Source organism: Agelaius phoeniceus, chromosome 17 (genome assembly GCF_051311805.1).
Source record: "Agelaius phoeniceus isolate bAgePho1 chromosome 17, bAgePho1.hap1, whole genome shotgun sequence".
NCBI lineage: Eukaryota > Metazoa > Chordata > Aves > Passeriformes > Icteridae > Agelaius > Agelaius phoeniceus.
Window position 1 is genome coordinate 8646876 of NC_135281.1, and position 12018 is coordinate 8658893.

General features: G+C 45.1%; 1 protein-coding gene across 3 annotated transcripts; it reads right to left on the reverse strand.

The window, feature by feature from the left end:
* Positions 1-1995: 1995 nt before the first annotated feature.
* On the reverse strand, positions 1996-12008 carry MAPRE1 (microtubule associated protein RP/EB family member 1). 3 transcript variants are annotated; one of them, XM_077187249.1, is made up of 7 exons: positions 11870-12008; positions 11122-11245; positions 8374-8519; positions 6918-7107; positions 6430-6539; positions 5592-5744; positions 1996-5220 (listed from the first exon to the last, which is right to left on the reverse strand). In XM_077187249.1, exons 2-7 carry the CDS (start codon positions 11240-11242, stop codon positions 5164-5166), a joined length of 777 nt encoding a protein of 258 aa, XP_077043364.1. In that variant the 5' UTR covers positions 11243-11245; positions 11870-12008; the 3' UTR covers positions 1996-5163. The 3 variants fall into 3 exon arrangements, with proteins under 3 accessions (XP_077043364.1, XP_054500181.1, XP_054500180.1); XM_054644206.2 differs by having other exon boundaries at positions 6903-7107; XM_054644205.2 differs by lacking the exon at positions 11870-12008 and adding an exon at positions 11727-11748 and having other exon boundaries at positions 6903-7107.
* Between the last annotated feature and the right edge of the window lie 10 nt (positions 12009-12018).

Below are 12018 nucleotides of genomic sequence, written 5' to 3' on the forward strand. Positions count from 1 at the left end.
TCAGCCTTACCTGAAACAGAGGGAAACCAGTTCCCAGCAGCTCTTTGTGTCCCACGGTGCAGCAGTGTCAGAGGGAGATGGTTTCACTTGCTGTGGTGCCACTCTCCCTGGCAGCAGCACATTCCATCTGCTCCCAGCTCCCTGTGCATGCACAGCTCACAGGGGGAGGCTCCAGGGTGGCTGCCCCACCTCTGCTGAGGGGCTTCCCCCTCCTGACAGCCACTGCCACAAACCTCTCCTGCCATTTCCTCCCCACTCTCCCAGAACCCCTGCCTTGAGAGAAAAGCCAAGATTAAACACAGGTTTATATTCAGGTCTTGGAAACGGACCCACCTCCACCATCCCTCATTTTAATCTCATCTGCTCATCACTCCATAAATATCAACCTGCAGAGCTTTGGACATGTTGAGATTTATATCCATGCTGTCCCCTGAGATTTAATGCCTCCTGAATGTCCATTCATCCTTATGCATACCCTGGGGACAAAATCAGAGTCAGAGAAGATTGACAGGCAACCATTTTATGAAATATTTTCAAGAGGAAAATGTCTGCAAAACATCTGTTGGACTTGAAAACAAAAATTGCACCAGTTCCCGTGTCCTACAGCTCTGACAGGTCAGACAAAAGAATTCTTTATCTATAAATACATATACATTTATATATAAATAATAGAAATGTGTATAACATAGCTATATATAATATTTAATATTATTGTCTGTTGTCATACTGTTTCAATATTTATATATTGTTTAAATAAATACTTATACCTATAATAATATATATCAAAGTTAAAGACATATTATTTAAAGGCCACAGTTCACAAAGCCACCCAGCTGTGTTGAAAAAGAAAAGAATCATTTTTACAGAGAGTGGCCTTTGCCTCCTCAAAGCTGGGGTTGCCTTCTGAAAACTTCCTTTATGGCCTTAGAAGTTTTGGTTTTGTTTAACTTTGTTCCTTCTCTGTTAAAAGGAAAAGATTAAATGGAAGATAAAGATTGTCTTATTGACAGTTTACATTTGCACGGCCTCAAAAAGACCATTTTCTTCCAGAGAGCCTGATTCATCAGCTTAACAGGTGTTACTCCAAAGAGAAACCCCATTTGTTTTGCCTTTCTCTGGCTGGGCTTTGCCTGGGTCAAACCCAGCTCCCTTCCTGCAGCACAGCAGGACCACTCTGTCCTGCCCAGGGCTCATGCACCCACCCCTCCTCTCCAGCCACACAACAGTGCCCTGTTCCTCCTTTCCCTAGGGCTGTTTTCCCACACCAGACACCTTTGCAGCTGTCCCTGTACCACTCCATAGCACCGTTTTGTTCTCATGCATTTATCCTCTTCTGCAACCTTCTCAAATTTCTCCTCCCATACACCCACCACGTTCTCTGGTCACACATTTAACACTCCTTCCACTCACTGTAGGCCCATGAACTCTGCAAATGGAATTTCTGTGAGGAACCAAGAGGCCCAGACACCTCTGACCCCAAGAGATCTTGCTCATGAGGCTGCAGATGATGGGTCTCACCCTGCAGATGATGCTTTGGGTTTGCTGCCTGCATTCAGAGCATCACCAGAGCAGAGCTGCCCTCCCTCCACACCCCCTGCCATTCCAGAAGTGCTTATTATGAATTGCCAATGGCTCCATCTCACCTTTCTCCATATTAGAAGATAAGTAATTCCTCAGCTGTCCTGACACAAATTCTCTCCCCTCTGCCAGTAACCTGCAATAGCAGCCCACATTATTATCCCCTTTTCCTTGTACTAGTACAGGATTAGAGGCACAGGGTGTGCACCATCAGACTGACCTGAAATCTATGGTACAGCCCTTTTGAGTTTGCACTCCATCTTGCAAAAAATACTTTTCCCTTGTGAGCAGCAGATTCCAGCCTTATCCTTGACAAGATGCCCTCAACTCCCACCCCTGAGCCTGCTCCTGTGAAAGGACATTCCACCAGACAGCCTGCAAGATGACTGAGTGCTCAAGCAGCCACATTAAACTGTGATGATATGACAACAAGAAAGTTTCTGGCCTTTATTTGAAGGCTTTTTACCAGTTACAGTAAGAATTGTCATTGCAAACCAGGAATTTTTTAAAAAATGAATAATAAAAGTTAAAAAAAACATCCACGAGTCCACCTGCAAGTAAGACATGTTGGTACAGAAAGGAGACATGAGCTTTTGCTTCTTCCATTCTGTTTTGTTTTTCAAAGAACTGATAGAACTAAGATACTAGGAAAGGTTGGATGCTATCAGAATCATTCCAGCAGGTGAGCATTTAACAGCATATACTGTACCAGGGTAACAGAGTAGCTATGTTAAGTCTATGGGTTTGAGTTGAGCCTATTGTAATTTGCTTCCCAAAAAGGACATTAAAAACCAGATTATGCCAAGAGGTTACAATGGAGCCATAAATTGGCCACATGAGTTTGTCCCCATTCTATTTATGACTCATCTTGGTAGCAAAGGAGTGATGTAAGCACCTGGAAATCTGAGCAGTGGGTGGCTGACCGGACTGCCACTGCAATTCAGCTTCACAATGCACATCCATGGGCCTCCCAAGGCACACCAGCAGCAATCCTGACTCAGCCTTCTCTTAGCAGGAAAGGCCATTTACCTGCTTTGACCAAAATCAACCCATCTCATGACCTGTTGCTTCCCAGTTCCACACATGCAATCCTCTTGGAAAGAGATTTGAAGCAACCAGGTTCCAGTCCACAACTTCTGACCTCCCAAAATTCATCTTCACCTTCAGCCACATCCTGCTGCCACCTTTTGCTTTGAGTTGCTGGAATAATGGAATATTTAGAGTCGAAAAAAAATATGCTTCCGACTTCAAAGCAAGGAAGTAATGGGAAAGAAGATTTTATGTGCATCAAACCCTGGGTCTATGTCCAGCCCCAGCTGTGCCACAGCAGCAGGCAGTGCCAGCAGTGCCTGTTCTCCTCAGTCAGGCACCCACAGAGCCCTCAGAGGCAGGGAAGGTGCTCCCCAGCACAGGAGCAGCCCAGCAGGGATCACTTCCCATCCCATGAGCACTTCTCTGCAGATGCTGGTCTGTGCACACAGCTGTGACAGGAACATTTAAGCTCATCTAAGAAACACAATTCAAGTCAAACAAATCAACTCAGTTTACAGTCAGTCTGCTCACAGAGCCTGGTGACAGAAACAATTAACATCTTGTTTGTCTGTAACTCATAACCAATGTTTTAGCAGTTTCAAAACACATTAAACACACAAAAAGTCACGTGACAGCATTCCTGTAACACATCCCTATTCCCACACCAAGAGGAGGAGGAGGAGGAAGTCAACACCACACTCACATCCCACTGACTTGTGGGAGGGAAAACACAGAAAGAAAAAAAACCCAAAAACTGAAACAACCATTTGTGCCAGCACACTCCAAACAAAGTTCCAATACTGCTGCTACTGTGGTTAGCAATGCCTGGGGCTGGGGAATGGAAGCTGAAATTCCAGGTCCTGCAAGCTTCACCATGAAACTATCACGGGCTTCAGCTCTGCCTAATCGTATCTGAAAGCATGAGAGACTTCAGCAGACATGACACTCTTGAAATACAGAACTTTATTTAGAAACTGCTTAAAATAGAAAAACCCTGTCAAGAAAAATCCAAGTCAAATATGGTTTCTCAGTAAAATGGAGTTTTAGGGCAACAGAAGTCTAAAAGGCCACAAGAGAAATAGCACCACTGCAATTTTAAACAATGGCTAGATACTTGCATTTTTGGCATTCACTGAATTTGGGTTTTTCTCTGAACTTCACAAAGATTCATGCACTACACAATTACCATAAAATGCTCTCCTACACACATTTTAGGACAAGCTACCACCAGAAACAAATGAATACAAGCACAACAGGACTGATCAATCTCAGTAGTGAAAGGGGGTCAGAAGTCTTGCAGGATCTTGCCAAACACAACAGTAATGAGGGGCATGATAGAAAAAAAGGACAGTTAAGGAAAGTATTTTAAATATTAATATTTAAGTTAGTCTCAGTACTGTATTTTCTGCAATAACATTAGCTCTGTTAGCCAGCATCTTTTAGTTTTTACCCCAGAAGACTACTGAACTGGCAAGTGTTATTACTAATATGCCCTGGTTCAAAGGGGGAAAAAAAAAAAAGAAAGCAGACAGAAAAATATCATCCTCATGTGCTCAATTCACTTTCATTCAAAGCCAGCTGCACAGTGCAAGTCCTGTTACAACTACTGGGCATGTTCAGCACTCCTTGGGATGGGAAAGGGAAAAGTGAGAGAACAGAAGGGATTCCAACAGAAATGAAAATAAACAGAACAAATAAAAACAAGAGCCAGGAAGAAAAAATCACTTCTGAAGGACATTTTAGGCAGTAAGACTGTGTGCCCTTTGCTTTGTTTTGCTTTTCTTACAGAAAACACAGTACGTTTTGGCAAAGCCACAATGCCACAGAAAAAGGCTTCAGCACTCTTCAAGGTAATTTATGTGTCTCAGCTGTTCATACTCCCTCTAATCTTGTGACAGGCAACGTTAAGGCCCATTTCATCGAGAACTAATCACTTAGTAAGCAGCTTTACATAGGAATGGAGTTTTGTTTTAATAGCCCCTTTTGAGCACTTGCTGACACAGTGAGACTGCCAGGCAAGGCCTCTCGGACAGCAGTGAATGGAGTTAAACAAACGTCTACCCCAATATGAAGCACATAAAATCTCCCATCACATTACTTCAATTTGGCATATGGAAGCATATTTTAAATACTCTTAAGGCATTTATTATAATTTCTGTTCTGCAATTTCACATTAACTCAATCTTTCTGTGAGTCAGTCTTTAATTTCTCTACTGCACACCGCCTTAGATACAAAAAAGAGTCTTCCCACAAACCAGTGTTTTACCAGCAAACCATTCTGCAACAAGTTCCAAATATTCAGCCTCTTGCTCCCTAAATATACCACCTTGATGTGAATACTGCTCTGCTACAGCGTGAGAAAGAGCTCCTAACTCAAACCCACTGTAAAAGTGAAACTTCTGCAAAGTGCACTTTAAGAAGAGGTACTTTTTTTGCTTATGAAAAGAAACCAGTGAGTCCTCTAAGAATAAAGTGGAGTATTTTACAGTTAAGCACATGATCTGGGGCAAAGAATTCTGATGTTGCTGCTCTGCTGGTACAGTATGTGGTCTGTTAATACTCTTCTTGTTCCTCCTGCGGTGCTCCTTCGTCAGGTATCACAAAGCCTTCCTGAAGGGGAAGAAAACAAGTGCTTTAATGAAAATCTGATGTCAAACCAGTTCCTGGCTACTCTCTAGGTACTTTTTTTTCCCCTCTTACTTCAGGTAAGACACCCTTAAGTCATTGTTTACAGTGTCAAGATGTATTACCAGAAGTATTTTCCTCATCTTTGATCTGTTACATACTACTCATGAAAGGTCTACCTTGTTTGCTGTCTGACTATAATTAAATTATCTGATGCTTTATTACAGGAAAAAGCTAGGCCATAAACCTCATAGGGAAAAAAAAGGCAGAACTGGAGGGAGGCAGGGAAAGCAAACCAGCTTCCAATTACAAGGGCAGGAGGAACTGTGCAACCCAGTCTATAAGAGATTACTTACATCTGTGGCATAAAGAATTTCCACAATCCTCTGCAACACTGGATCATTCTCCCCTTCATTCTCCTGGCAGATCAATTCAATGTTCCTCAATTTGCCAAAGTAGAAGTCTCTCTCCTTCTCCAGATCTTCAACAGTAAGTTTCAAAGCGTTGATCTGCCAAAGGGCATCAATAATAATTATATCCACCAGAGACAGAATTCAGCAGGATCTATGCAAAAGGGGTGTCCCAAAAGTTCTCAGAAGGGTGTTGACATGCAAAGCACTTCAGCAGTAACCAAGATACAGGGGAGGGGGAACTGTGAGAGGAGGAAAAGGGCCATTTCTCAAATTTTAGTATCACTGCCACAACAAACATCCAGTCCAACACACACAAACCCACTTGGAAAGACTAAAGGCTGATTCCCTGAAATAGGTAAAGCACTGAGTGCCTGCAGTTCTCTCTGCTAACACATTCTTTCACGACAGCTCTCCTGCTGACAGCAGGTTCAGTTGTGCAGCACTCAGTCCGGATTTCAGTGAAGGAGCAGCTGCTCATAGCTCCGTTGGAATGCTGGGAGAGCTGCAACACAGCTGTGGGAATACTTACAGCCCCTGCTATGTGTGACACAGCCCACACTGGGGTGAAATGTCTGGCCACTCGTGTGCCACAGGAGGGGTTTTGCTTCCATCAGGAGAGCAAGACCACTGTAACGAAGGGCTCCAAACAAGTGATTTTAAATGAGCTGATTCAGATAATTTTCTTCCATCTGCCTGACCCAGACATTCCATGGTATTGGAAAAACAAACCTGCACATAACTCTATCAAGCAGAGGTCAGTCACAGGGCTGCCCTTACACACCTGCTCGATCAATCCTGCTGATTCTTCATCTCCTCCACCCTTTTTGCCCATCCCAGGCCCAGCTCTGGGACCTGCTGGGGTCCTCTGTGCAACAATGGGCCTCTGCGGGGCTGCAAGATCAATTCACCAATTAATTCCAATTCTCCCTCCCATAAAGGTACTATCCCCCCTCCAAGCATGCTTAGGCATGAAAGAGATTGAAGAGATATTCCTTCCTTAACTCCATGCAACATGTCCTTTCTTTTTGGCACACTTGGCACCAATCCTTGCAATTCTCTCTTTTATAGAAGGCTGTTCTTTCTGTAGCCTCCAGACACCTGGGTACTACAGCAGCCTCAGTCTTTGAGCCTGGCATCTCTGAAACAAGCTGCAAAACACTAGAATCCCATACACTTATTTTAAATCACAACCCAGTCTTCATTTCCCCAGAGTTTTTCATGATCTAGATCACATTTTTCACTATTTTTCTCTACCTGCACTGCCAGTACCGAGAGATTTCCTGGTTTTGTTCACAACTGGAGTAACAAGGTTTGGTGCTATTGTGTCTTGGCCTTGTCGAGCAGCAACAGGATCATACTCCTTCCCGTCATAGTTTGCATCAAAAAATTTTTTGAACCACTGAACAAATTCAAAGTTGTCCTGAAATTTTCCTTTCACTAGTTTGTCCACAGGAATTATCTGAAGAGGAGAAAAAAGAAAAAAAAATAGACTCATAAAGGGTAAAGAATCTCTCTTGTGTTTTTATATACAGTTTTAAAGTTAATGCACTCAAAAGACATGCAAATTTAATTCTTGTCCAGTCTAGGGAAAAATCCCCTTTGACCACAACTATATCAAATAATGGGATTTTTGTAATTATTGGAATGAAAAACCAATCATGCTTTGCCTTTGAGGGTCCAAATAATTTTAAATTATTCTGTAGCAAAGTTTCTGCTAGACCAAGTTTACAGACAAAACTTCTTCCCGTCCACATGAAGCTGGCTCTGATGGATCTGAACTGACCCACTCCAGAACTGCTACAAGAGCTAAACATCACTGTCACAGCAGACTCCAGCTCCTCTGGGATGAGGTGTATAACTAAAGACTATTAAAAAATGTAGAAAACAGTAAAGTTTTGTTCGTAGAGATTTTTTCTTTTTTTCATAAGGCATTTGGAAGCCAGGCTGGTTGTCCAGATGGGTTGTGTGGACCGACAGCACAAGCCACTGTCCCCAAGCAGAGACTGACTCTGTGTTGGAGCCGCCAGCTATGGAATGAGACATCTTCTTAAAGAAGGAAAAAGCTTCAACCCTGGATGTTCTGCATCCTACCAAACACTGCCTGTAAATATTACCTGAATAAATCCCCCCTCCATCAGCAGAACTGTCACTCCATCTGAACAAGCTTTTTCACAATTTCATTTTCACTACGAAAAGTCACAGATTTTAGTATCTGGAGGCATTTAAAAGCCATGTAGATGTGGCATTTGGGGACATGGTTTAGTGGTGGCCTTGGCAATGCTGAGGGAACAGTCGGATTTGATGGTTTCAGACAGATTTTCCAACCTTAAAAATTATGTAACTCCATACACTTGTAAAGAGAAATTTGGAATCCTTAGGACTACCACAGCAGTAGGTTATGGGAGCATACCTCCTACAAAGATGGTCCTAAGAGGAAGCTCAGGCAAACCTTATCTCATAGAAATTCCAGTATTATTTTGTGCCACAGAAGTTTCCCAGAATTAAAAGGGTAACATTAATCTCATCATTAAGAACTGGAAGTCTGACCTTGGCTGGAGCAAAGCAAAATGTGTCCTAACTGATGTGAGGCAGGCCAAAACAAAAGGTTTTGAGATTTATAAACCAAAATCAAATTCTGTTCCCAGATTTATTCAGTTTTAAATCTGAAAGTTCATTCCATCTACATTAACACTGAAAGCAGAGGGTCAGTTATAGCCCAGCTTACTTTGTCAACACCCATTCGTTTAAAACCTGCTTGTAGAACCTTGAAGTTTTGAATGTACTCATGTTCCAATTTTGCTTGAAACTTCACTTTCTTGAGTGCTACAGAACCTGGGAAGAGCATGTCCATGAACTGACAGTATGCAGCACCTGCCAAAAGGAAAAGAACACAAATCCTGGGATGAATTAAGTCAGCTCAGCTCACTAACCTTTGTAAGTTTCTTTCCAGTCAGGTCAGCAAACTGACCTGACTCACTCCTCAGTCACACAAGCCCTTTAAAGGCAACAAAGGCAACAAAGGCAAGAAAACAGGAACCTTCAGTCTCCTTTTTGGTGCAACATGGCCATAAATAAGCTTAAAGGAGCTGGAGAACCAAACTTTTGGGCTCATGACTTGAACTCTTATGAATAAGAACAAACGTGCCTCCAGAATTCCAAGGGGAAAAAAATATCTAATGAATAACCTGACTTGCCTTTCTTCATGGATATCAGTATAGCAGAGATCTGAGATGTTACATGTGTCTAACAAGCATGTAATCTTCTCTTAACAACACTAACAGAACTAAATCAGAAAAAGCATTATTCTAAAAATGGTACTTAACCATTATTGAAATTGTAATACATTTACCTCCTACAAACAGAACCTATACACAATTCAAGGTGCTCTCCAAGATAAGAGGCTAATGAACCTGAATTATATTTAAAGCAGGCCTTAATTAAAGAACCAAAATAAGATAAGTGTTTCTTCCTATTAATTTAAATCCTTCATGTCCTCCAATTCAGCACTAGCTGAAGTAAGAGGAAAAGAGATTCAGTCCAGCCACAAAGAGTGGACAACCACCTCTATATCTGTAGAATATACACAATAAAAAAAAAAGTGGTTTTAAAGTGGATCCTCACTCTGCAGTGATGATGCACAACCATTAAAAGCACAAGCACAACATTCAGAGCATTATTCCCACACCAAGAATCAAGGAGTAAAGAAAACCCTAACCTAAACCATCCAACAGCTACACAACAAGCTGTTGGGAGCTATCTGAAGGTCAAAAAGGAATATAGAAGAGCACTGACCTCAACTACTCTGTTCATCTCAACCTCATCCTACAACTGTTCACTCGCTTATCAAGAAACTTTACAGGCGCTCCCATTTTCACCTGCTCCCAGAAGACTGATGTCATTCACTGGTGCAAATTAAAATAAAAACAACAAACCAGCTCTTGCTGTTTGCTCTCCATTGTGTCTCAGCTCACTTGCTGCAGAGCTCCAATCCCAACTCAAACACAGAGGACTTGCCAGAAACCAGGGGTTTGCTCACTATTGGCAGTCGGAGCGATAAGCGTGATGAAAACAGAGGGATCACAGCATCAGTCAAAGGGCAGCTCTTGTGCATTTATGCAACCTCAAACTGCTGCTGTCACTGCTGCCCTTGCCAAAGACAGCAAAACAAGCTTGGGAACTCCAGCTTCCCCAGGACTATGACAGCAAAAGCCACTTCATCCCTGCCAAGGCATGAAGCATTATTGCAGATGCAGAAAGGGGACGTTACTCAGGACATACCACATCAACAGCTCTCAGTCTTTTCTCAAAAACAGGTGAGCTGGAATTCTGCAGAGCCAGTACTAATTATCCTCACTTCAACACAGAGCTCTCACAGCATTCAAGGCTCACACCAATCCCATGCAAATCAACCCTGCACACCACAGGGCTTAACCTGCCTATCTGAAAGCAGACAGTGCTTATCACTTCCCTTCCTCCTGTGGCTTACGTCTTTAGTTCCCTCACCCTTACAGTTCTTGTCCATCATCTCACTAGACAAAAACCACTACAAATACCTGTTGTGAGTCCCTTGCTTCTCTGTAATCTTTGGGACTGTTTCTTCCATAGGCTCAGCCACAGCCAGAACTGACAGTCCAAAAACTCACTTTTACTTAATTCCCCTTTTTATTTCACCCCTAATTTCCACATCTCTCCTTCCATGACCAACACTTTATCCTAAAGTCACTGCATGAGCCAAACTTCCACTTTTCACTGACTGCCTGTTGTAGTTATCCAAATTATCTTGTACCCAGGCTTCATTCTTAGCCTTGGGTTTTGTTCAGCTCTTATTCCACAGACTATTATCTTTTATTTGTTCTTACAAGCCTCCTCCTCCCACACACTCCCTCCCTACGATGACACTTGACTCCATTTCTGTACCACAGACACTTCCCCTTTCCTGCCTACTAGCAGATATGAGATTCAGCTGTGCTAAAGTTAGTTCAAGCCCAGGTAAGCTGGGCTGACACAGACTGGATGTGCTCCAGGACCAAGAGGAGTTTTAAAGGTGCACATGACCCCACGAGTCACTGCCCTGTCCTCCTCACACTCCAGTACTCTTCCAGAACAAATCACAATTGTTTTTGCTAGTTACACTTGTAAGACTTACTCTATCCATGCAGACTAAATGCTTAATTCCTCATGGGAAAACACCCTCTTCCTCAGAATCTCTTTTTCACATTAACACCCATTGCTTATAGCATCTATGCTGTAGTGAGTCATGAGAACGTGCCTTTTCATTACACTGACATTATTAACAACCACTTCAATAACACTCCAGCCATAACTGGATCATAACCCTTACCACGAATCTGCTCACACCAGGACCTAAGCCAAGACACAGCTGCAGCAGGGCAGCACAGAGGGTGCAGCCGCACCTCTACAGAACCAGGGTGCACATCCCACGTGGAGGTGGCCTCGGGGTGAACCCCCTTACCTGAGCACAGCTGTTCAATCTTGGTCAGCGTCAGCTGCAGAGACTCATTGATCCACGCCAGCATGTCATGTCGGCTCAAGTTATCGCTGGTCACTGAAGTAGAATACACATTCACTGCCATTTTCTGAAAGACACAACCAGAGGTGTGAGCGCCACAGACGCGGGGCTGCGGTGGAGCCGCTTCCTTTGGAGCCTTCCCGAACCCCAGCGAGTGAATCGCGGGCTGCCAACAGCTGGGAGGACCCTCCCGCACCGCCCTGCCGAGGGCTCGGCTCCGGCATTTCGGAGGAAAAATGAGCACCGAGGCGCTCACGTGGGAACCGCTGAAAGGAATCACGGCTGCGGCAAGTTACTCATCCCTCTCCCCCGCGCTACCGGGAACGGCCGAAGCGCTTCCTCCGCGGCCACGGTATCTCCCGGGGGATCAATACCGAGCGGCCGCTCCCCGCCCAGCCCCGCCGGCACAAAGCGGAGCCGCCGGTGCAGCTGCCGCCGGGCAGGGCCGCCCGCGCTGCGGGCGGGGCACGGCCCTCGCTCTCCCCGCTCCTGCCCCTCACCACCCCCCGCCGGTCCCTCCGCCCCGCCACCCCCGGTCCCTGCCGCACCTCCGCCCGCCGAGGGGCGCGGCCCGGCCCTGCAGGCCTCGCGCCGATGCCCTCAGGGCGGCGGCGCCCCGCCCGGCCGCTCCCCGAGCCCGGGGCCCTCCCCGCCGCCGCCCGGCGGCCCCGCCGCGGTCCCGGCCCGGTACCTGCGCCGCGCTCGCCCCGTCGGCCCCGCGTTCAAACCGGCCCCGCCCGCCCTGACCGGGACCGCGTCACGCGCTCGCTGCGCGCCTGCGTCACGCTCACGTCACGGTCCGCGCGGGGAGCGCCGCGCGCCGCCAAGGGGCGGGAAACG

Bases quoted from the DNA above. Each gene is read 5' to 3' on its own strand.
- MAPRE1 (XM_054644206.2), bottom strand. From the start codon at position 11,242: ATGGCAGTGAATGTGTATTCTACTTCAGTGACCAGCGATAACTTGAGC. The intron at 6,540-6,902 runs GTAGAGAAAAAT...TTGATCTTGCAG, and splicing joins TCTCGGTACTGGCAGTGCAG to CCCCGCAGAGGCCCATTGTT. The intron at 5,221-5,591 runs GTAAGTAATCTC...CTTCCCCTTCAG, and splicing joins AAATTCTTTATGCCACAGAT to GAAGGCTTTGTGATACCTGA.